Source organism: Rhyacophila brunnea, unplaced genomic scaffold (genome assembly GCF_057557595.1).
Source record: "Rhyacophila brunnea isolate RB1 unplaced genomic scaffold, BYU_Rbru_1.0 scaffold_16, whole genome shotgun sequence".
In the NCBI taxonomy this organism is placed as follows: Eukaryota; Metazoa; Arthropoda; class Insecta; order Trichoptera; family Rhyacophilidae; genus Rhyacophila; species Rhyacophila brunnea.
In genome coordinates this window covers 39316011-39341739 of record NW_028232816.1, presented here as the reverse complement: position 1 = coordinate 39341739, position 25729 = coordinate 39316011, and the positions used below count along the sequence as shown (strand labels likewise).

Here is a 25729-nt window from a genome sequence, read left to right as displayed (position 1 = left end):
TTGTAGCTGCTGAGTTGGATCGGGCAATAATAAATATGCTTCAGTAGGACTTATGAGTTCAATTTGGTGTGCACATGCAATATAACTATTCATAAGAAATACATGCTTTTTATGGTTGAACACCATGTCATGTCACATGGTTTACAGATACAATAAAATGGCACAGCACCACACTACTAACGGTAGTGATGAATAACCACATTGAAGTAATATAATGTTTCTGGATAGGGAATTTATGCTTACAGTACGCGGCATGGACGGGTGATCGATCATTTTCTCAACAGCACTCATGAAGCCCATGTCCAGCATTCGATCGGCTTCGTCTAGGACGACGAATCTCACTGACTCAAAGCTGATTCGCCTCCTGTCTACAAAGTCCAGCAGTCTACCGGGCGTCGCAACCAAGATGTGACATCCACGCTGTAACAAAGATGATACAGTAAAACCTCGTTAGTAAGAACACTGATAATTCGAAATTCGCCGTAATTTGAAATTTTTCAATGCCAAAGATTGTGTTATATACATAATATTTCGTATTTTTATATAATTCTAGCTCAATTTATGGATCAATGACACATGGTATTTGCACAGATTTTAATTTGAAAGAATTGTATCAGAAATTTGGTAGGCACATCTATGATCGGAAATCAATGAAATTAAATTATATTATCATTATTTGAAAGGAAATTAATGAAAATCAAAAGAAAATTTTTATATTTTTCCCCCATACATTTCATATTTTGTAATTCGAATTTGGTCCCATGGAATTCGTATTAATGAGGTTTTACTATAATGAAATATATTGTCCAAGAAATCGGCAACAACAGGAAGTCGCATATAGAAGACTTTTCAGTGACGTACCTGTCATGGCGGCAACGAGTGCTAGAGGAGTGTTTAAATAATGTATCGGCTCTACTTTTAGACTCTTTTCCTTTGGAAGAAACCAAAATTTTACTAATAATAATGAAATTCTAACATCACTCCTGATCGTTTTGGACATATTTTTATTATAAAAAGCTTCAAATTACGTAAATTGATAGATCCGTACACCTAATACCATAATTTTGGGGGTGTTCCTCATTTGAAAATGAAAGTATGATTAGCTGTACTGGAGGGGATTGTTAGCTCACAGTTTTAACACGTGGACAAAAAGTTCTTGTTAGACAATACAGACATGTAATTTCCATTCCATCCAGGTATTTTTAAGCTTTGATTTATGTATAATTGGTAGATATATTTTAGAATAATTTGTTTAGAAGAAATACTAATAAAAAAGAAATTACATATTTATATTTGCAGTCTTTCTGCAATGATCGCATGAGTAAAATCTGTTATACTGTATTTGAGTCTGTTTTTATACTGATTTAGTTGTTGTTGCGTGTCTACGATATGGCAGTACCAGGTTGAAGAAGTTGCATTGGATATAAGCGCAACCGATAGAACTGGTAGAACTGGTTAACTCACCCCAAGTTGGCTGGCTTGGTGACTGACAGCCGTTCCACCGTAAGCGACGCACGTCTTAATAATCGATCCGTGAGCAAACTTCCTGGCTTCGTTGTAGATCTGAATGGTGAGTTCTCGGGTGGGCGAAATGATGACAGCGTGCGGCTGACAGCAGCCATTAGAATCTACCACACAATCTTTTTGATCCGCCAGTAACGCATTAATCATGGGCAACAAGAATGCGGCCTGAAAAATTTAACAATACAAAATACGTCAAGATTACAATCAGGTCGCCAACATGTGCTGGATCGGAGATCAGACATGAATCACTCTTAACCCACAAGTTCAGAAGTCAACACTACAACATGTAATTAGATTCACTTCATGCTGTATTAAAATATCTCACCATGTTCACGCAGTTAAAAGCCATCTAAATATTCCAATCATCAGTGTCCATTGCACAGTAGGTAGTGTAATTTTTTTACATAAAATACATACAGGATACATGATTCAAGAGGCTAGCCATCGGCATCACCGCATGTCATAAGATATAACAATTCACTGCACCAAAAAAGAGGTAAGAGAACAAATTTCACATAATTCCATTTAAATAAACATTTACCGTTTTCCCTGAACCAGTCTGGGCGCATGCCATGAGATCTCTTCCCTGCATGATAATCGGAAGGGCATATTTTTGAATGGGCGTCGGCACCTTGTAACTGGATTTGGTTATATTCTCCAGGACGTGCGCTCGCAACCCAGCAGATTCGAAGCTCTGAACTGGCTTAGGAGCGTTTTCACCAGAAACCTAATGTAATAAGAATATATTATAATTAATTGTCAGCATTAACCATTATATTGCAGATGAAGCCCACTGAACCACCACATCAATTATTATATACAAAAGGGCAACCAAATTAATTACATTAGAATATTTAAATGAACCACAAAATCACATGTGCAATCAAGTGCCGAATGCCAATACAGATATAAATTATAAATTTTTTCCGACCATGTCCGATCCTGATAGGATCATATGGGCCTCCACAGAGTGGAGGTTTGTATTGACAGATTTTGTTTTTTACGAGAAATGGATGTCAGCCACTTGCTATTACCTATTAGGTCCATACTCTGACACACAAATTGAAAAACAATATGTGTACTTGCCAGACCCAGGATTCGAACCTGGGACCCACGGCTTTATAGTCCAACGCTTATGCCGCGCGGCCACCGTGGGCGTCAAATTACAAATAATGCTGCCATATTTCAAATGTGTCAATTATCTGTGGCTACCACACTAAAAACGTTCCAGAGATCCCTTTAAGGACCTTAATAAGGTTTCACAAGGACATCTCTCTATGGATGAAACTGATATCCCAATAAAACTATAATAAGAATTTGTTCCAATTACGTACCTGAACAACAATGTTGTCGTACTTGGCAAAATTGATGCCGGAAGTAATATTAGCACCGAACATCTCGCCTTCATCTTCCGTCGGCTCTGGGGGAATGTAAATCTCACGAGGCTTCTCCGGGGCATCACCATTTTCTGTGGAGATTAACATGTTTGGATTTGATTGCTTCACTACGATAACACATTTGGTTATTGTCAACTCTGCAGCCGACAAGTGCCAATCTGCAAACAATTCTTTCCAAGACAAAATATAATATGGACAAAAGTGGTTGGAATGAAGTGTTAATTTGCTAATCAGTAATCGAGTGTAGTTATGCAGAAAGAAACCAGTCCACAATTCAGACAAAAATGAGTTGCTATGATGTATGTAACATGTCTTCCACATTCTGCATAAATCTATAGTGACGTATATCAACATAAATTATAACAAACGAGCTCAGACGTTAAGCACTCATCCATCACTGCTACTCATCATAATATTATATTAGATTACAATATTCAGTCAATATCAAACCTTTGAATCAAGCAGTTCAAAATTAACCTCTCAGTGTGTCTGTCCTAATATGACATAAAACTATTATGCTTAATATTATCTAAATATAATATATGTACTACGTCAAAATGTTGCATAGTGTACAAGTGCCTGGAATAAATAACCATTATAAATAGTTCCGCCTATCAATCAATTAGACATAGTTATGCAGAAAGTAGCCAGTCCACAAAAAAATAAAAAAATGAGATATGATATTAGATAAAACGTTCTGCTGAAAATAGCCAAGCCGCAAAAAAATTATTCTTGAAATAAAATAGTATTTACAATTTTATATACATTTTTAATATCATGTTGTTGCTAAAGTGCCATTATCTCAGCTCAACATTATTGTGGACTGGCTACATTCTGCATAATTATGTTCAATTTATGTATCCACATATCAAAAATTAAGCTTAGTAGTTAAACAACTACAAATCACGCTTCCTCTGTATCACAATGTTATACAAATCCATAAAGGAAGTTTCATCGATCACAAAATATACCACCTTCAATCTACAGAGAAAGCAGTCACACTTCAAAGGTAAGGCAACCTATGCCACTAGGTGGCACGCGAAAGGATTTTTGGTGGTACGCCTCGAAAATGACGATTTAATATCCGTACCTATATGGCAGAAGCATATAAGTCATTTTTTCGCATTTTACAGGAGAAGGTTTTTAAGGTTTAAAGAAGTGTCACAAATCAGGATATGAAGGAAATTGGATTGTTTAATGTTATTATTATAAAATAACTAGTATAGTTTTGAAATATATTTAATAAAATAAGAAAATCAAGTAATTCAATGAGTTATTGAGCATTTAATGACATATGAGGTTTTGGCATAAAAATATTTTCAACATTTTGACATATCATTTACAATAATAGATGTTTTATTATAGAAAACTTATAAAATTAAAACAAGATCTTGGAAATTAAATGAACACACGATAAAATGAAACTAACAGATTAATAATAGTTGGTAAAAACTAATATATTTTAAAAATATATTTATTAAAAAAAGAAAATTAAGTAATTACATGAGTTATTGAGCATTTAATGACATATGGGGTTTTGGCATAAAAATATTTTCAACATTTTGACATATCATTTACAATAATAGATGTTTTTTTATAGAAAAACTAAAACAAGGGCATGGAAATTAAATGAAAACATGATAAAATTAAACTAACAGTGATAATAATAGATAGTAAACAGTTGTTTATGAGTATTACTTATAGTATTTATATAAAAAATTAACAGGTATTTAAATTTATATAAAATGGATGATAAACCGGATCTATCAATGGCAATAAACTGATGAGATCATCTTTCTTAGATTGATTTATTGGCAGAGGACTGTTATAGCATTGCTTAATGTTAACAATGTTCCTTCTTCCTCTTGTCGTACGGCGTAAATCAAGTTGAAGAAATGGGTCATCTTCATGTAACGAATATTTATATTTTATTAAACCAAACTCCTTCTCATACCTGAACCATCTAATTTTGTTCCAAACGACATTTTCTCCAACTGTATTAATTTTTCGCTTCACCAGTTGATTAGAAAGTAGGCTTGAATAATTGTAAATCGCATCCTGAGACATCTCTTTAACAATAAAAGATTTCTTGCCCCTTACTGTTCTAACAAACTGATACCAATCATGGGGAATATTAATTTCTATGTTGGAAGTTTTCTTGGCTTTTTCAATACGTGAATGGTCAGTGTCACATTCAAGTCGCGTATGGCCTGGGAGCAAATATTTATGATCCATGACCTGAATAGTTGGTGATGTACTTACAAAGTAAGATAGAGCTGCAGTTATTATGTTATTTTTATTTTGTCCTGGACAAGAATCAGAGAATGCAATAACACTTTCAACAGTTGGAGTTAAGGTATTCAGATGACTTATCACACAAGACGCTATTTCGTTAGCTCCCCTTGCAGCGATTCCCTCGTGCCACATATAACATGAGGTTTGGTTCGATGTGCAATTTCTTACGGTCAAATTATATGTGTACAATTGCCTTTTATAGTACACAATATTTGAGTTAAGAGAAGGCGTTGGCAAACACTGCTGCAGGTCGAATGCTAAAAAAGCAATTTTACCTTGAGATTGGAGAGCTTTGGTCTTATCGTTTTTTTTTAATTCATAGCCTTCATCTGCCACTTGCTGATGGGCAATCTTGTCAATTTCCAATTTTTGTTTTATTTGTAAATCTGTAGCACATTTTAATTGAATATTATATGTATCACAAGTTTTGCATGTGTCTTTGCTAGGTACTTTAAATTTATATCCGGTGCTTCTAAAAATTGTAGCATACATACAATATGACACAGGAATCATATTTTTTTCCATTTGCATATCACAATACATTTCAAACATTTTTGATATGTTTAGCTGCCCGGACAGGTATTCTTTGGATGTGCGACGACGTGAATAATGACTTTCATGTTTAGGAAAGCTATTTATGTGTGCAGTAACTTCTTCCCTTTCATTTGTTTTTTTGTTTATGGGTTCGTGTTTTCCACGATTATCATTACCAATAAATCCTGTATCGGAAAATCGTTTTTTTGATATGATAATATTTATTTTGTTTGCAGTGATTCCAAAGACATGTTGAAACATTTTTTTGCATACTTTATATTCCAGTCCCTCTGTATTGATAATTTTATAAATTATACTGATTTGGCGGTTTTTAATCTGGCCTGAGGGGTTTCTCCTCTTTCGTTCGTTTTTTTTTCCTACAATGTGAATGCAGTTTGATAGCGATTGATCATCACGATGAGATAATTCATTAAAATCTTTCAATAATTTTATTTGAAGCTCTTCATCCACCTGTTCATGACATTTTAGCCGACAACAGTTTTGCAGGAAAAATATGTCTTTTCTAGGTTTTTTAATTCCTTGCCTTGTGGTATAATCTAGGCCTAAACTCTTACGTTTTTTCATTTCTTTTCTGTTACACGTTTTCTTTTTAGTATTTTTCTCCAGTCTTTCAGTAATATGTGGCTCAACAAAGTTTATAAGCTGGTTATCATCTGGAAGGATATCAGGTCTGCTTAAATGATTTTCAATAACACTATTTTCAACCTCAGTTTGTTCCTCGATAACACAGATCTGATCATGTCCATAAGCTTCTTCTTCCACTACTTGTATTGTAATATTATCGGTATTAATATTTTCCAACAATGCTGCATCTAAAAAATAATATTAATTAGGATACCAACAAATCAACAAATTGAATAGAATTAACTATATTGATACTATAAAGAACTAAAAATACTGATATCGATTGACCAACATTATATTGCATTACTTACCATCTGTAATTTCAGAAAAGTTGTGATAGTCAGTGACAATTATTTCTTTACCTTCAGTATGGAAATTTGGACCTTGTGTATAAGCCCCACCTTCAAATTGTACTGGGCATACTTCAGATTCTGGATTCAAATAACTATTTTCCAATACTGGTGTGCCTGAAAGTAATATCTATTAAGTATACTGAACCAAAAATATGCAGAAATTTTAAGCACATGACCCACAAAATGTATTGTCGGTTACTATTTGCAATCGGAACCATACATATATTGCCATCAACACATAATATTTTGACATAAAAGTGTTAAAATACATCAGAGATTCATTTAAAATCTTCTTAGGAGTATATTGTACACATTTTGAGGTTATAATTTTGTAACAATATGAATTAAACAAAAGATTAGTTTATTATTGCTTACCTTCAACTCCATGGATATTATTGTTTGCATTATTCAATATTCGAGCATTTTGCAAAATTAGTAAAGTTCTAGGGTTTTGATACATTGTAAAAGAGGTTATTAACACAAGCACAAAAAATCACAATTTTAACAGCTGCCAAAAATGCTGAACACCATAGATAAGTCTGCGCATGCGTAATTTTATATTATGCCAAAAGCGTATATGTCAGACATATGCTTTTGCCTTGTTAGATATTGAAATTTTATATTATGCCAAAAGCGCATATGTCAGACATATATGCTTTTGGCTTGTTAGAGCTTGAATTTATATGACATGTATTGTTTTTCCAAGTCGTTTTACGAGAAATCTATAGGTTTTAGAGATATATGCTTTTGCCATAACATAAAGTAGGCATTTTTTTACATATTGGCATTCAAATCTCAAAATCGCCAAAACACGACTTATATGCTTCTGCCATATTGGTACGGATATATTGTAATAGATTTAATTATGAAATATATTATAAACCAGTATCGAAATCGTTCAACTGAAGAAAATTCAGAAATATGTATAAAATTAAAAATAAACTATGAACCAAATATTGAGGTGTTAGCTTCCAAAATTGAACCTCAAGGGAACCAACTAATGTTTAAATATTATAATTTTTATGTAGCGTGTATTATTATACACAAATAAAATTGTCTTACAATAGATTTACTAGTTTCATTTCAGTGGCACGCTGGGTGTCCAGTACTTTGAATTACCTGTTTTGTGGCACGCAAATGCATTTGGGTTGCCTTTCTATAGAGATGGAGCACAAAAGAATAAAAATTAAGCGAAAAAAGGGACCTCTAATTCTCATACAAACTCTCAATATTACTTACTTACATACAAAAATGACACTTACGTCTAACTGAAACTTGATAATATGGTAGGTATATAAAAATTTTCTTTGAAGTCAACGGCTATTTCGGGTAGTCTTGGCAAAGGTGTTACTACCGAAATAGCATTCACACCCATAAATAATTAATATAGTATTTACAATTTAAAAAGCTGATATTGTCCTATTCTACTAATGCGTACTGTCAAATGTTTACTGTAGAAATACTTATGGTATGAACTCTACATTGCAGTAAGGGCGATTTTTACGCTGATGACTTTGACGTATTCTGTAAAACATATCCACTTTTTTGTTGATATATTATATAGGTCTCTCAGCCAGAGTTGGTGCGAACTCAGATACGAAAGATTGCGTATATTGGTGCATTCCTGAGGCAACGGGCATTGCACAATGTCTACGAGAAACAGCCGTTTGTCTTGCTTACGCCTACTTATTGCGCTTATAGCGAAAAGAGGACAACAAGCGTATACGTTGATGTTGATTTAAAACATCCTTTTTGTAAACAATGTGTGCGAGTATTGCTTTGCCTCAACTCTTGTTAATACATCTATAAAGGACGGTGGATCTTTTATATCAACAATGTATAAACTAAAATCTTCGTAAAAGCCAGCTTCCCAAATAATATATAACTAAACACATTTATGTCAATAACGAAGATAAAGTAAATCTGAGTGTCCATTCTCTTTCTTGAATCGAATAAACAAAACTTTTGTTAAAAACATTGTTCAGTTTACACATAAATTTTCATGTCAACGGTTGGTTTAGATAGAGAAAATAAATTGGATGGTAAAAATAACATACCTTTGCCATGATCACCCCTGTCGCCGCGGTCACCTCTATCGTTGCGCTCACCTCTGTCGCCACGGTCACCTCTGTCACCACGGTCTCCTCTATCACCGCCTCGATCTCCCCTGTCACCACGATCTTCCCAATTTCCACGGTCTCCGCCTCGTCCTCCCCTGTCGCCACCCCCCCGACCACCACGACCGCCCCTGCCTCTATCGCCGCCGCCTCGGCCACCTATCAGGATACAATAAAGTTGTAATTATCTGCATTATCATATTACGGTGAATGATACAAAGGAAAAATAATCTATCAATTGCATCGCAAGAAGCCACTGGTCCTTAAATATACCATTTACTTACGAAGTTTTCAATCACAGACCTTGTGTCCCATCGTCCTGTATTAATAACATATTTTAGAATATAGAATAGAACTTTATAACAATGAAAATTAAACAAAAAATAATCTGCTGGGGTCGATCCACTGCTGAATATAGGCCTCCCCCCCGTAGCTCTCGATGAGTTTGTCGATTCCATCAGGTTTTAAGGCAGCCCAGCCCAGCCCTATCTTCGGGTATCACTGGATGGCTGCATTTGTACAGTAGTTGCATACCTGCTGAACGACATCTACAGCCAATTTCATCAGATCCGTGACCTCTCACATACATAAGATAAAATTAACGCTTTGCCGACCGAAACAGGTTCCTCATCAATGGCATTCAAATCGAGCTGGTCAACAACTATGTATATCTTGTACAAAAAATGAATGTCCATTGATTCGGGTGCTTGCATCAAGTATACTACTACTGTGTAGTGTTCAACTAATGCTCGCATAATATGTATGTGAAACATGGACCCAAACGTAGAAGAAATCCATAAACCATCAGTGGGAAGATGCATGTTGTACATAATGCGGAAAGATGTAAAAATATTACCTCGTCCACCACCTCTGAATCCGCCAGGTTTCCTTTCGAAATCATCATTTGAGAAATCTGAAAAATGATAAAGAATAAAAATTATATGTAATGGGAATAAGAATTAATCCAATCAAAATTTGGTGTCCACAAAGCTGAATAAAAATGAATAAGGTAAGTCAGAGGAATATGCCTAATGGAGGAAGATGCCAAAGCCCAATTAATTTATTCGTTCATCACTACATGACAGTGTTGGTCCTGTCAAATTTTAAATTGAAAAAATACGTTTATAAAACGAGGGAATTACATACCCATTTTTTGGTGGTACAGTACAATCACAGTAATCCGCCGCTCGATTATCCGACAACTACTGTAATACTATTTACTAGTTGAAAGCACAAAATCAAGCTCTATAATTCGCCGGTATTCGATTGTCAACGCGTACAAATATATAATGCAGATGAGGCGGGTTTATTTTGGAAACTTCTCCTTCGTAATACGTATGTTCATCGCGAAGAAAGTAATGTACCAGAGAGGAAAGTGCCCAAGGACCGCATCACAATTATGCCGTGCTCCAATACAACTGGGACACACAAACTGAAGCTTTTAGTCATAGGACAAGCCAGGAATCTGGAATTCTGTCCTTGGCATCTTACCCCTACAAATGGGGGAATATGCCATTTTGAATATTTTTGGTGATTCACTATCTCAATTTTTAGTATTTTGCAAAGCCTTATATCTAATCATTATTGGATTACCATTAAAACGTATTTCTGTCATTGACAGAATAATATAAAATTTCGATATTGTAGTATTGTAGTGTAGCCTTTCTGATGTGAGTAAATCGAGTGATGAAGAAAACTATTGCGCCATTTGCAAGGGATATTACTTTGATAAAGTAGGGCTTGCAGTTGTTTGGGTTGCACATTGTGTAAGGAGCAAAAAATGGCTACATGCAACATGCACGTCCAATCCAGACATTTGCGACCTGTGTCTGAAGTCTTAATTTTTTTTTAGTTTGTGGCATCTTCCCCCAACAAAAATGGGGAAAATGGCATTTTTAGTTTTTATATTTTTTTATATTGTTCCAATTAATTTTTTAATACTACTGCTGCTAAATATTATAATAAAGTGTTTTTCTAATATAACTATGATTTTATTTTGAATAAAAACATATTATTTTACAATCAGTAATCTGTAAAAGTAAAAATTAAGCATATTCCCTCGACTTAACTTACATAGATGGAACTATACCCTATGAAAGTGAAACCGAAGACTTACAATAAAATTAAGTTAACAGCAAGTCATTATGCATAGCAGATTCATTTGTGTCAATCTTGACAAGCAGTAAATGAATGTATTAAACGTATAGCACACACACATGGCAAACATGGTAAAGCTTCTGTCTCAGAAGCCAAGTGGTGCAATACATGTTTTTATCAATGTGTGTTTGATCCTGTACAAGAACTGACTCACAACTATTCCCCGTGAAGTCTTGTGACATAACCGGCATCCTACACTCTGTATACAGTCGAACTTGGTTATTACGAGAAATATGGGACAGACTGAATTTGCTCGTTATAAGTGTTACTCATTATATAACATTTTTTGCGCCACATTCTATTTAAGCATAGAACATAAAAAATCTGTAAGCCATTGTAAAAATCCCCGAAAAAAGCATGGCATTCATAAACTACACAAGAAGTTTATTGTAATGAACGCTGGTAGGTACCTACTGACTACACAAAGCTTGGATGTTTTACATGCAATTTCAACAATATGCGTGAATACTTTTTCAATGTTGTCGGCGAAAACAACAAATAGGTACTTAGGCACTTAACTAGTGTCATAAACGTAATCCGATCCTGCATCCTATCTGGTCGGATTTTATTGCTTAGGGTCGAAAATGATGTTCTTATACGATCGACACATTAACAGTTTTGCTTGGTATACCCGAGAAATAGCTCTTATAAAAGTGAATAAATGTATGGAGAAAATCATAAACTAAAATGTCAACGAATGTTTCCTCAATACATCCGAGATCTCGCTATTTCCGTGATCGTAATAACTAAGTTCGACAGTAGTTTTTGTTAGTGATTTGTATGAAGGTTGGTTTTTGTATGTTTTTTTAACAAACAGTCTGAATGAGACTACTTACCAGAGTTGAAAGGTGTGTAGCCTCGTCCGCCCTGGAAACTTTGTCCTGAGTCCACTCCGTTTGTGCCATTTGTAGCAATGGCAGTCTGAAAACAAAACGGTTGTTTTATAAATAGTTAACTCAACATGTTTTACAATAGGTATTATTAATTCCCACGATGGTGGAGTGGCTTACGCATCGGCTTGTGGGTCCCAGGTTCGAATCCTGGGTCTGGAAAGTACACATATTGTTTTTCAATTTGTTTGGATTCTGAGTATGGACTAACGGGTTGCGCAAATGGCTAACATCCATTTCTCGTAAAAACAATCTGTAATACAAACCTTCTCTGTAATAATTTTGGTTCGCGACCCAAGATTTTTTGAATGCACGTTTTTTTCATTGTGGGTGGTTTAATATAAGCAGACAATATAATGGCAACAGAGAAACAGAGAAGAGAACGTCGTCGCGAAAGAAATTATTAGCCGGCTCTCACATCTAAACTCGCCTTGTCTGCAACGTGTCGAATACGTCGATATGACGTCATCATTATTCACAAAACAGACATTGCCAAACGGAGCTCAGTAGATTGGTTAAATGCGACTTTTTAGTTCTAGCGCTGTTATCGATAATCGCATGCTTCTCAGGCTGCGAATCGAAGACTCCAGAATGCATATGAAAACCTATGAATTGGTCATTCCTATACCGGCTCGCCGATCGTCTCATCTAAATATCTATATGTTTCGAGAGGTTACGTGCGATGACTGTCGTTAGGTAGATGTGTGCGGTCACAACACAGGATCAACATTCCGATAAGGTTTGATTTATGGCTGTGCGGCAGACGAGGTGAGTTTGGATGTGAAAGCCGGCTTAGTTTTGACCACTGTGATCGCAATATTCTTCCCAGCATGTATACTATACTATAAATGCTGGCAAGGATATTTCGCGACCCACTAAATATACCCCACAGATTAAGAAATGCTGGGCTGCCCAATAGATTGCTTCTCTGGAAAGAGGTAAACATTATTTCAAAATAGGTAATAAAGAAAATAAAATGAAAATAGAGAAATAAGTCCATACATAAATTGAAGAGTGACATTCCAAACCAGCCTTTTCAATGATCCATGAAGTAGAGCTGTCAAGTTATTTATGGCATGAAAGCAATAATAAAAAAAAAAATCTGTGGGCATATGAGTGGGACCAATATAATAAATATTTTTTTTTTTAAAAACATCAGAAATTGATCTTTTATTGCCTTTTTCTACTCTAGTAATAAAAACTTTAAGAATAAATCTCAAAGCATATTATAAGTACCTAAGTATTAATAATTAAAAGAATGTTTGAACATAAATAACAAAAAATAGTTATGAAACTTGCCAGGAAGTGAAATTCTTGTCAAATATACAAGTGAATAAAATATTTTTACAATCTCAGCTACATTTCTGCGTTTATAAAAAAAAGATTGACAGAAATATGAATTTCATTATTCTGGCCCCTTACAACACAAGTCTTACGCGCCACGGGAAGCCAGGCAGGATCAATGCTAATTTTCATGGCTGATTTTGGCAAAATTCGTGAATTCAAAAACGAAAACCTAACATAACCTAACAAATAATCCAGTATATCGGCTATTTTCAAAATTTGTTAACCGCTGGCTTGTTGTAAGGTAAACTGACAAGAACCAAAATCATTATCATAACGAAAATAAATAAATATGACTGACACAAAGTTTAATGTGCACTATTTATGGCAGATCTCTACAGCCTACCCCTACTCTTTGCCACTGGTACATAATAATACATACCATGAAGAATAATTATTGCGAGTTAAATTCTATTAGGAAGTATCAATTTTATTTGCTTACCATTAAAAAATGAAATTGACAGTTTACGATAAGTAAAATATATGTAAACTATTGATTGTACCCTAATTGTTATAAATTTAATATTTAGCCGAAAATCAGCCGTATTTACTTCTGTGCATAGAATAGTGATTCAAAGGGATTTTGAAAAAAACTTGCAAGCAAATAAAAAAATGCATAGGGGTGAACAGAGAAAGTTGTCGTTGGCGCGCAGAGCTGACAATAAGTTCGAGTAAGATGGAAGATAGATAAGGCTTAATCGTGGGTATTGCCAGGTGGCTTTCGAGACAAATATTAATTGAGCGTATATTGAGTTAAGTCCGCTGATATTAAAACAGTAAGTATCGCCATGGGCCGAGTCGGAGAAAATCGGGGGTCATTTTAAGAAGCATATGGTTCATCCAGTATTTTACATCAATGGTTCCATTAAAAGAATCGATTCAGAGGGCGACTGAAAAGTCAGAGCTAACGCAAAATATTTTAGAAGAATGTCAATCAGATTGGATAGTTTGATTATCATTTACGAATTGCGTAGTGAGATTATACAAATAGATAATGCATATGCGATTTTGATCACAAAGTACGACATTGCAGTACTAGGTGTAAAAAACAAAATTAAAAGTTTGCTGTCATATTTTTTCAAATAATCATTGCTGATCAGACATGATGTTTATTAATTTATATAAGAATACTGAATATTTATCATTTGTGTAATGAGAAGTATAGTAAGTATACTATTACGCTTTATAACTTTGCACTCCGGTTCTAGGATGAAAATGATGTAATATTATTCTAAAAATACTTTTTTAAAAATATATCATCTATTTATTTAATTATTATCTAATTTTATACAAGGCAAAGTGCAAAGTTATAAAACGTATAGGTACTCTATATTTACTTGTATTATCTATGATTTGACCATAGATTAGACCTGTAGAAATGAAGGGTTTGATGAATAGACGTAGACAGCCAAACGAATGTCTCTCCTTGACACATGCACAAAACTTCTCAGAGTAAAACCAAAATTTAAAAGTTGAAGTTAAAGTGGGTGATGAGGTGAATAGATGTGGACTTGGATTAATTTCCATTGAAACAACTTATGACAATATTATAAAAAAATTGGCAATGAAATTGGAAACCATAACTCTCTATATATCTCTACAAATAACAAAATATAATGGTACGTTTACATCTGACACTTATACCGTTATACTTATTTTATGTGTCTGACATAAAATTTCACTTACTGTTTACACCTGCATGGATCTGACATAAAATTCTCGTATACTTCTCGTTGAAATAAAGTCTGTACACTTTATTCAATGGCAACATTTGGAATAAATATATGCGGTGTTTACATATGGTATTGTAATTTATTCGAACACTTATTTCGTATACTTCTCAAAAACGTTATGTCAGTTGTCAATATGGGAATGTTAAAAAAGAAAGCAGCGAGTGTTATTATTTTAAGTCTTTTGGCAACAAAAAGGAGGAAAAAATGGTCTAGATGGGTGCGGGAATGGATTCAGCAACGAGAAGAACTAAGTGCCTCCCGTTTAATGTCAGAGTTTAAAATCGAAGATCCAACTCAATTTGTGAACTTTAGTTTGCAAGATTGGACCTTTTGCCAAAAAACAAGACACACAATTCAGAAATGCCATAAGTGTAGAAGAACGATTAACAGTAACATTGCGATATCTAGCACTTGATCGTCATTGCATATTCAATATAATATTATCGTAATACGAGTGCAGGTGTGGGCCAATATGAATTAGGTAATACCATTTGAAGGGCATTTTTTCTTCACAGAGTGCATCAGAATTAATCGTATGTGCCGAGAACAAGCGATATTTTATTTTCGAACAAAATCCATAGAACACGGCACATCCGATTTATTTCTCACTGTCTACGATTTTTGACAGATCGCTACAATACATTTATTAACGTAAACGTTGGGCATACATTCATGGTGTATGATAATTGATTGTCCGTTGTTTTAGAAATATACCTATGCAATTCACTACCTGTCAAACTACGAATAATGTGTCAGGTACTTGACATAAAAGTAGACGGTGGTCCAACTTCGGTGATATATCGCTGCAAGTTCGGAATTGTCGAATACGCGGTATTTACATTTGCGTATATAAGTAGATTGAATAAATGACAGGTGAGTGTCGACACACGCAAAATAAGTGGCTGGTACAAATATAATTACTGTTTACACTTAGTGAATATGGTGTCATACATAAATATGACAATATAAGTGTCAAATGTAAACGTACCATAAGCTCCACAAGCAATCCGCCCAATGAAATAATATTAAAAATATTCTGATATGTAACCAAGTGTGTTATACGTAGGTATTATATTATTTTATATGATATTTTCATATATCGATATATCAAACGATATAGGTACCTATTCCATAAATCGAACAATAATCAATAGCCTATGACACTGCAATTGGAAAATGACCCATTATTATTGTCTACTAACTAAATATTAATTGATACCACCAAATGGGATTTTCTGTCAATTTTTGTGTTATTTATTGATTTCTTATTTTATTTTATTTATTAGACTGATTCTGGAAAGATTAATTGGTTGCATGCACTCACTATACTCCTTCTAAATAGGAAACAGTCTACATTCATAATATGTATTGATATTACTAAAACAATATTTAGATGGAATTAAGTACCCGTCTACATTAATAATTGCCTACAAGTCAATATAAGTATTAAGTTATAGAAACGATGGGGTGAAATTATCTTCAACACGAATGCTGCACTTAACCTGATAGCTACCCGTAACGTAACGAATACATCATGGCCGGCCGCGAATCAGGCGCCCGTAACGTACGATATACGTCGTGCCGTTCTGCGCGCTTGCATGAGTCAAATATTTATTTATTCAATTTTAAAACGTGTAACTACATTTCTGATCAGACCTTGCAAGCAAAAAACATTTGTATGGCGCATACATTGCGAGAATAAGGGAATTTCCCGAGAGGCCAAATCAGGGTTAGGTCAAAGTTCCTCTGTACACTGGGATTTCTACTACTAGGTATGATTCAATACTGACGCGATCGGCGTGTAGTTGGCGCCGAGTTATCAATTAGTAAAGTCGGAATGCTAATTTTTTTATTCAGATTTGCGTTATAATTTAACTGTTTTCAATGTTTTTATATTAAAATTTGATTTCTGTTGGATGACCAAGTGTTTTTATTTATATCTCACATACAATTTGCATATAAAAAAGTGTTTTATTTAGGAGTTTTGTTTTAAATTGTACCTACTGAAGTTGAATGAAAAGAAAGATTTTCGGTGTTTTTAGATAGAAATTGATGGAAGACCAAGTGTTGTGTGTTTAATTAATTTTTTTATTTGACGATTTTGGTGAAATATATATATATAGAAACAAAATACGTTTTAAACTGCAACCTTCTCTCTGAGTCTTATGCGCTCTTAGTGTTTTTTGATGCTAATGTTGGTAACATGAACTGTGCGTTGTTCGTAGCGAAGCGAACCTATCTACATTGACATCAGCTGTCAGTTTGGTACGATACAGTCAACAATAAAGTTCGTCATTCGCCATGAGAATAATATACGTATTTAAAGTTGATTTATTATTCTGTCGGACATTTTTGTTACTTTTAACTATTATTTAATAAGTCAGACTGTAATTATTCGCAAATCTGCACGTCTCGTTTCTGATCACCAAGGACCTCAAAGGTCGGCAGAAGTAAACTAGACATCGCGAACCCGACAAAAGAATTACAGCCCTGTCAAACCTTGTATGTTAATTAATACATTTTGTTTCCAACCAGTGAGCCGATTTTTTTAAAGGAAGGATATTTTCATAATTAGGTACCTAACTATTTCTATATACATTAAATGATTCTCCTCGATTTGCCGGCCTTAGAGTAACTGCCGCCCCCAAGCGACGCTCAATCTGCCTACCCGCACGGAACGTCACTGACCATAACATTGTGTTTCTTTTTATAAATTTGAAGAAAATTAATAAAACATTATTTAATAAAAAAAATATTGAGTTTTACTTATTTTTAATGAAAATTTGTACCCATGTATATCAACTTATTACTTTAGTTATTATTCAGCCAAACACTAATTACTTAAAACTGCAGAGAGAATTCATACACATGTTAATGTCAGAAAACGTTATCACCTGTTAGTGTTACTATGTTCAAGTGAAGAACATTCATACTCAGTGTCAAAGGACACTAAGAGTAACCTTTCACATAAAACTATTTTTCATATTTTTTTAAAACCATATCTATGAATTTTAACAATTCCATAAGCAAGATAAATGTACAATACACAATAAATTATAAAATATGAACATTATGTTTTAAATAAACATCTCCTTTGTTGAGCTACAAGAAACTAAAAAAACGTTTTTTGGCTCTCCTGTAAAGTTGCACTTTTGTAGATAGTGTTGTTTGACTCTAAGACCTCGAATTGTCGTGTGAAAATTCAGAAGCCTGAGATTCATGCATGCAATCTTGCACAATATAAATGTTAACAAGTGAATTTTTTGTTATGGCCGCGATATGTACTGTTGAGCAGTAAATTCATGCAGGTAGGTGTAAACGGGGTATAAGTGGTTATTTGAAATTTGACATTTCTGTGTCCATTCTAGCAAGAAGTTTTCAGAGTTTCATTGTTTGACTCGACACGTCAATCTACTTCTCTCTGACTCTTCTGACTAAAAACAATCTATCAAAGACAGTCCTAACTATGCAAATTATATTTGTAAAATTTTAAAAAATCGAGTTGCTAAACACAGCATTCTTTGGCATTTCTAAATCGTGAGATGTTCATATTAATATTTAGGACATCTACACATTATTTTGTGTAGTGTGTGATTAAAAAAGTATTTTGACTATAATTAATAGAAGGCGTCTTATACATTAGTAAACCCCACAAACAATAACATCGCTCAGTTGCCATTCCACACGATGGCTTGATACTTGATGCCTTCCAAATGTGGTATAGGTGCTGAATGCTTTATATTTTTTGGACAGTGCACAGGACGAACCAGTATGGCAATATGTCGGAGACATTCTGCAGTTTTGTGGAAAGCAGAGGAAGATCCTCACCCATGAAGGGTCGTTCAAGAAGAATAAAGATTTAAATTTGAGAATATCTTGTCATGATACCAAACATACTCAATGGAAAGGATAGATTTTGAAAATGCATACAGTAACGCTCAGATTAAGCCTAGTACCCACGCACGTTCTTGCTCGATCGAACATGTTGACTTGGAAGCATGCTCGTCGTTGCGTTCACACGTTCGAGCAGCTCGACACAAGACGGCCAGTCAAAACGCACACGTTGAGTCATGCTCAAGCAAATTTCTGTCGAGCATCGAGCAAGAATTAAGGACCTTGTATCTTTTTTGCATCGAGCCGTTTGCTCGATATCGAACAAAAAAGCATAGAGCGAGATGGTACACACGTTGAGATATGTTCGAATGAGCGTAAAACCATTGAGCAAGAATGTGCGTGTGTACTTAGCATTATAGCCCGTTTACACGTGCATGAATTTACTGTTGACAGTAAGAAAATGTATGTGTAAACATGTATTATCCTACAGTTGGAAAGACTGCATGCATGAATAAACCAAGTTTGGAAGCTTCTGAATTTTCATGTGACAGTATGGCTTTTCCGATCAGCGCCTGCGCAGTAGAACGATAGAGGTGAACATGCCGGCAAAAAAATGAACTAGGAACAAATATTCAAGTTGATCGATTTTCACCAGCTGTCTAATAGTACGAAATAGTACCATAAAATGACAACATCGCATCTTGCTCACTCTTAAAGAATGAATTGGAGAGACAGTCAGCACTTTTACACGTAAACATTTATTGTCATGATAGTTTAAAATAAGCACTATTGCCGCCAGTAAATGCATGCACGTGTACAGGGGCTATAAGATTAACAATAAGGCTAACTGGAGAGGGAACACGCTATCATTTATGTACTAAAAAATACGAATCGGAGAAAGACAGTTGGTAATGTTGGTATTCTGGAGCTTCTTCAAGTTAGTGTGGTAAAACAACATGGCGGATATGATGTTGTTATTCTCTCGATTTATACGTATTATACGTTATTATTCGGTAAAAAAATGTTTATTAATGGAAGAATACAAATGAGTAACAGCATTTCGGAACAATATGCATACTATTAATTATTTATACATTGATAGTTTTTCCTAAAAGATCTTTTACAATAACAATTCAAAACTTTTACATCAAACGTCAAATGGTTGTTTATTGCGAGAAATCCAGGGCCGTATGCATAATATTATTTTGAACCCAAAATATACGATGTCTTTTTCAAAGTAAAAACTGTTGGTGCTAGTTAATGACATTCATTATTTACATAGATTTTATATTTCATTTCAGAGTTAAATATATTTTTAAGAATACCAAACAAAAAATTGTATTTATATGAAGTATGTAATGGAGTATATGTAGCAATTTTATAATGTTATAGGTATAAATTAAATTATTTCAGATTTCCGAAAAATGAAGTTCTTCGGAAATTGTGGATTGATGCAGTCGGGCGGGAGAGCTGGGTGCCATCTAAATATTCATTACTGTGTGGGAAGCATTTCTTGGAAAGTGACGTTAAATGAGTGTTAAAGTTAAATGAGAGTTAAAAAAGTGAGTTAAATAGATAAAATATTGTAATTAATTATATAGGGTAACTGCATTAGTCCCCGGACAGCTTCAGTATACGGACAGTTTTGTACAAATATAACGAAAATAAGCAAAGTATGAGCGTTTCATATGAAGGATGACTCACATATAGTGCCTGTATTGTTCCTTGACCAATAAAATTATATTTGTCACGCACAAAGGAATTCATTCTATAGTATTACATTAGTAGTGGTGCACATGCTGACTCAACAAAAAAAAATATTCGATTTCTTAAAAAATAATTAGTGAACGAAGGATACAAAAAGTACGTTAAAACTATGATTATTTTATTGATTCGCTTCAAAGATGTTTCATATTATTCAGTAATATGTTCTTGTATATTATTCAATGATAAAAATAATGTATTTTGTTAAATTTAGTTAAATATTTGGTGTCCGGCAACTAAAGTGCAAAATTTTATCTTTTTTTAGTTGTCGGACGCAGTGTCCGGGCACTGAATTTATAAGAGACATTGAGTATTTGTGTGTGTACAGTATCACATTGAAGCTTGCTTGGTTTTATACAAGTTAGAAAAGGACAAACATAGAATTGTAAATATTTTTAGTTTTCGGACACGATTTTATAATTTTGATCCTGCTGTCCGGCGACTAAAATTCAATATTGAATGACCGGACAAAGCTATTTTCTAATTAATTATTATGTATTTACACAATTATCTCCAATAGCTGGTACGAGTACATCAAATGCAAGCACCAGTTCATCAAGTGTGAGCAATTTAACATTAAAATCTCATCTTTTTTACCCCAAACCTACTCAATTTGGGAGTAAAAATAGAATAATAAGACACTGTCAAAGCACAAAGCGCCATTTCTTCGGAAGCGTGGAGGAAGATCATAGAAGAAAAAGTGAAGGATGACAAAAGTACAGCAATTCATAAAAGATGAAAGGTCTTCCTTAGAAAAGAGAAGACAAATAAAAAAATAAAAAAAAGGAAAGCGAAAAAGGCGATTTGCCAAAATTGTTCTGATGAATTCGAGTGCTTAAAGTCAGACAACGTTATCTACAAAAAAGTGTTGAGATAACGTTATTTTAAATTTACGGCTACATGATAGTCAAACAACGTTATGTCAATCTTTTCTAATTTCTTATTAAATCGTCAGTAAAGTTTAACGCTAACTACATAAGTTACCCTTGTTTTCATATTTTTTTAAAACTATCCCTATAAATTTTAACATCATCATAAGCAAGATAAATGTACAATACACAATAAATTATAAAATATTAACATTAGGGCTTAAATAAACATTTCCCTTGTTGAGTTACAAGAATCTAAAATAACGATTATTGGCTCTCCTGTAAAGTTACACTTTTGTAGATAGTGTTGTTTGACACTAAGCCCTCGAATTAGAAAGTGATGTTGAGGATGGTTTATTAAAGAACATTGGCTGTGATGGATGTGTTCGTTGGTTTCACCTTAAATGCAGGACAATGTCTATGTTATCTTATAGTGAAGCATCACTAAAAGATTTTGTATGTAATTTTTGTTTAAACTTAGACCTAAATTAATATGTTTATCACCCGTATAATCACTCAGACACCCGTATTACGTTGAACCCCGGTTCCGGGTTTGTAGGTGTTTAGACATTAAGTCACATATCCAGGCTATTGGGTTGGGGGTATAGCACTGAAGCATTTTTTTCTCTGTAAAATTAGACATTAAGTCACATATCCAGGCTATTTATTGGGTTGGGGGTATAGCACTGAAGCATTTTTTTCTCTGTAAAACTACTGAAGAGTTCTTGATTCAAGCATGGATTTTTTACACTTGGTTCTCTTTTATATTTATGATTGAAAATAGCACTTGAAAACATTTATTTTTCGTCAGAGAAGGGATTAGGATTAGTATTGAAATTTATTTTAGTGTGTTTGGAAATATAATTATGGTGACTGAAGTGTTGAACCTTTTTAAAATTATCAATGGCAATAATTTAGTTGCCAGCAGTTCTCAAGTATGTTTTTTTTTTTGTAAGCCTGCTTTGCATATTATAGAACACAAACAAAAGTTACACAGTTTGAGATTTTTTGGATGTAATAAAAATTAATGTCAAAATTTGGTCAACTCACTTGAGATGTTTATTAGTTTTACCATTTGATTTATGAAGTTCAGTTTTTTATTTCATTTTGCTTTGCTCAATTTGCACTCAAAATTACTTCGACAGAACTATATGAAAGAAACACATTGAATAAATAAAAATATGTTTTTTTTTCAAGTTAGCAGTTGCTTGAGTGCTCATTGTGAACTATTTCTGCTTTTATTGCATCACTGTATTAACTAAAATTGTTTAAACATGAAAAAATATTTTTTTAACACCAATACTTGTCTTATTTTCTATACGAAATAATCTGTCGGACCACTAAAAATAGTACACTAAAAAAACCAACCATTTTTCTTAAAATGAGAAATATGATAGTAATTTACCTAAATATAGATTTTTAAAATATTTATAAACCAAAAGAATATATATGTAAACATTTATAAATCATAACATATTTTGTTTTCTTCTAAAAATGGAAAAGATAATCGAAAATAAGGTGAGAAAATAGTTAACTGTCCGGATACCAGTGCATTTACCCTAATCAAATTTTCAACATACCTACCTGTATTTTGTGTCTAATAGGTAAAAAACGAACCCATGTTATATTTTTATTTCATAAAATATTTTCAAAATACACATGTGTAAATAGGTAGGTAATATAATAATTTTTTTTTGTTTGTAATTAACTGTAATTATTTGTGTTTTTTATTTAACCGTTTTATCTAAACAATAATGCTATGTTATTTTATATAGAACAATATGTAAAAACAAGACCATATTTCTTATTCCGATATTTAACCATTTGCTATTAACTGATTTGTGTATAATTTTTCGTAATATTATTGTGTTTTTTGTGTTATTAAAAATAAAATACTTACATCCATTTGCATTATTTTTTCTTACCCTGAATCCTAATAAAGTTTTTATTGCGGGAACTTTTTATAATGAAAATACGTTTATCATAAATTGGTTGTAAGCTTGTGTTGATAAAAAAAATACTCAGTGGGGCGTTTTTATGTCCAAGTATGGCCCATTTGCAGCAAAGTGTATCTAATTTCAGAGAAGTAGAACTTTCTCTCACAAAACGAGTACACACTGACATTTGTGTGCTACCTCTGGGGGAGGAGTCCAATCTCTTTGAAATATACAGACAGTGTTTCTATACAGCTAAGTAGTTTGCCATAGAATTTAAGGCCGAACCCATTGGGCTAACTATTATTTACGTTTTGTTCAAAAGGCATTCTATGACCACCATGACAATGGCATGATAAAAGTAATGGTGTTTTTAACCAGCCTATGCTCCAGAATAAATGTGATAAGGGTAAAAAGTTAAATTGACTTACTTCGCCAGATTCGTCCCAATCGTCGGACATTTTACTGCAAAAAAAGAAGAAATAAGCATTATTAGTGTCAAATTATTATTAATTATTATATAAATTATCTCGAGATCTCGAGACATGTTTACATACACAATGCAATAGTTCAAGTTTGTTATTTTGTCTTGTTTACGTTGATTCAAATAATGTATTGGCAAATAAAAACATTCTTGAATGGGTGAAAGAACAACACAATAGGTGCGTACTGACTGAGCGAGCAGCCTCGCGTGGTCGCTTCGCCGAATGCCGAGGCTGCTCGCTCTGTCAGTATGCGCCTATTGACCTAAAATACCCCAAAACATATTGTATGATTTTTAATTAAAAATATAGGTGCATATCTTTTTGAATTGTTAATGGGTACGACAGTACCCTAAATTTATGTTTTGGTACAAGTCGGTTATAGGGAAGCCAGGTGGGAACCGCGCTAATTTTCATAGCCGATTCTGACAAAATTCATGAATTCAAGAATGAAAACCTATCTTAACCTAACCTAACCCAACAAATAATCCAGTATACCTGCAATTTTCAAGATTTGTTTGTCGCTTGCTTCCCTTAAGCCGCGTCCAGACGTGCGTAATGTAATGCGAATTACATTACACACGTCTGTAAAGTGTGTAAGTATATGTTTGCAAATTGTGCCATCTCAAAATCTCAATGAATGCCAGCAGTGTTGTGTAAACATAATAATATCACCATCCCAATGTCATGTTGAGACTGACTTAAAATTGATAATCCAAACCGTAAGCATTCACAATACACACCTATTCGCCGACTAGCTAGACCAACAATATTATAAAGACAATAAATTGTCAAAAATTCAAGCAAATCTCAAAACATTATATTCTCAACTGAAAACATTGCATTAAATTTAATATATTCGTTGCCCAGGCAGGCGCGTAAATTTTATATTCAAAATACATATCATTACATATTCGAAATAATAATTTTTCATATCCGTGGTAAAGAAACAAAATAAATAATGATGGATGACCTCGAAATAAATGACTAGGTATTTTTTTTTAATTTAAGAAAGGCATGCATGAATATTTCGTATTAAATCACTGTTGGTGTGGAAATATTTATGAAAAATAGCAATATAATAATCGACCAGGATGGGTCCATTATTTTACTGTCGGAATTTCCTAGAAAAGATATAAAATAATATTACAATAGGTATGTAGATGCGCCGTATTGATTTCCGCGGAAACGGTCCAAGGAGCGTATTAACACGAATGTTTTCATTCACATGTGACAATAATATAAATAACAATATGGATATGAATCTTAATTATACATACAATTCAACAAATTCCGATTTCTTAGATTTCGGTTATATTTTGGATGCTGACAGTGTTTTGAAATGGACGGAAGAGTGACATCGACTGTGACTTTAGACAACCGCTAATTTCCGGGATACAACAAAATCTCACACATGCGTATACAAAATATCACTTGTAGAAGGCGTAGAGCATCGGATGGATCTATTATTACTCCGTGACTGTAAATAAAATCGGTGAAAAAAATAACAACAGAATCACCTAGCCTTCCTTACGACCACGCGTGGTGAATTTCGGATGCGGTCGCAGTTTGGAGATGATTTATAAAGCTGACTAAATATTATTTACCAGGGATATCGCTTCGATAAGTTTTTTATCTGTAGTATAATATTTATCGTATATCCAGAGTTTTGTTATCTTTAAGCAGACAACTTTACTGGTGGCACACAACACAAAGGAATTTCGTTCCCGCTCAAAACCACTTTTTTAGGAACAGCGCAACCTCGTGTCGGCAAGTTAGATCCAATACTGCCAACTGCAACCGATTTTTAAAGATTTTTTGGTTTCCTTTTATTCTGTTATAAAAAATATGTTCTAG

At 33.7% G+C, this 25729-nt stretch overlaps 1 protein-coding gene across 3 annotated transcripts in view; it reads right to left on the bottom strand.

Annotated features, from left to right (window-relative positions):
• vas (ATP-dependent RNA helicase vasa) overlaps positions 1 to 25661 on the bottom strand; it is a 34315-nt gene extending 8654 nt beyond the window's left edge. The window contains exons 1-9 of one of the 3 annotated variants that reach the window (XM_085943482.1): positions 25393 to 25661; positions 23822 to 23855; positions 11859 to 11943; positions 9722 to 9778; positions 8806 to 9024; positions 2859 to 2992; positions 2066 to 2251; positions 1465 to 1689; positions 244 to 420 (exon numbers count right to left, since the gene is read on the bottom strand). In XM_085943482.1, coding sequence (XP_085799608.1) covers positions 244 to 420; positions 1465 to 1689; positions 2066 to 2251; positions 2859 to 2992; positions 8806 to 9024; positions 9722 to 9778; positions 11859 to 11943; positions 23822 to 23851 — 1113 coding nt within the window. In that variant the 5' untranslated portion in view covers positions 23852 to 23855; positions 25393 to 25661. Of the gene's footprint in view, positions 1 to 243; positions 421 to 1464; positions 1690 to 2065; positions 2252 to 2858; positions 2993 to 8805; positions 9025 to 9721; positions 9779 to 11858; positions 11944 to 23821; positions 23856 to 25152; positions 25353 to 25392 lie in introns of those variants that run through there. The other 2 variants (XM_085943481.1, XM_085943483.1) reach the window with 2 other exon arrangements.
• Between the last annotated feature and the right edge of the window lie 68 nt (positions 25662 to 25729).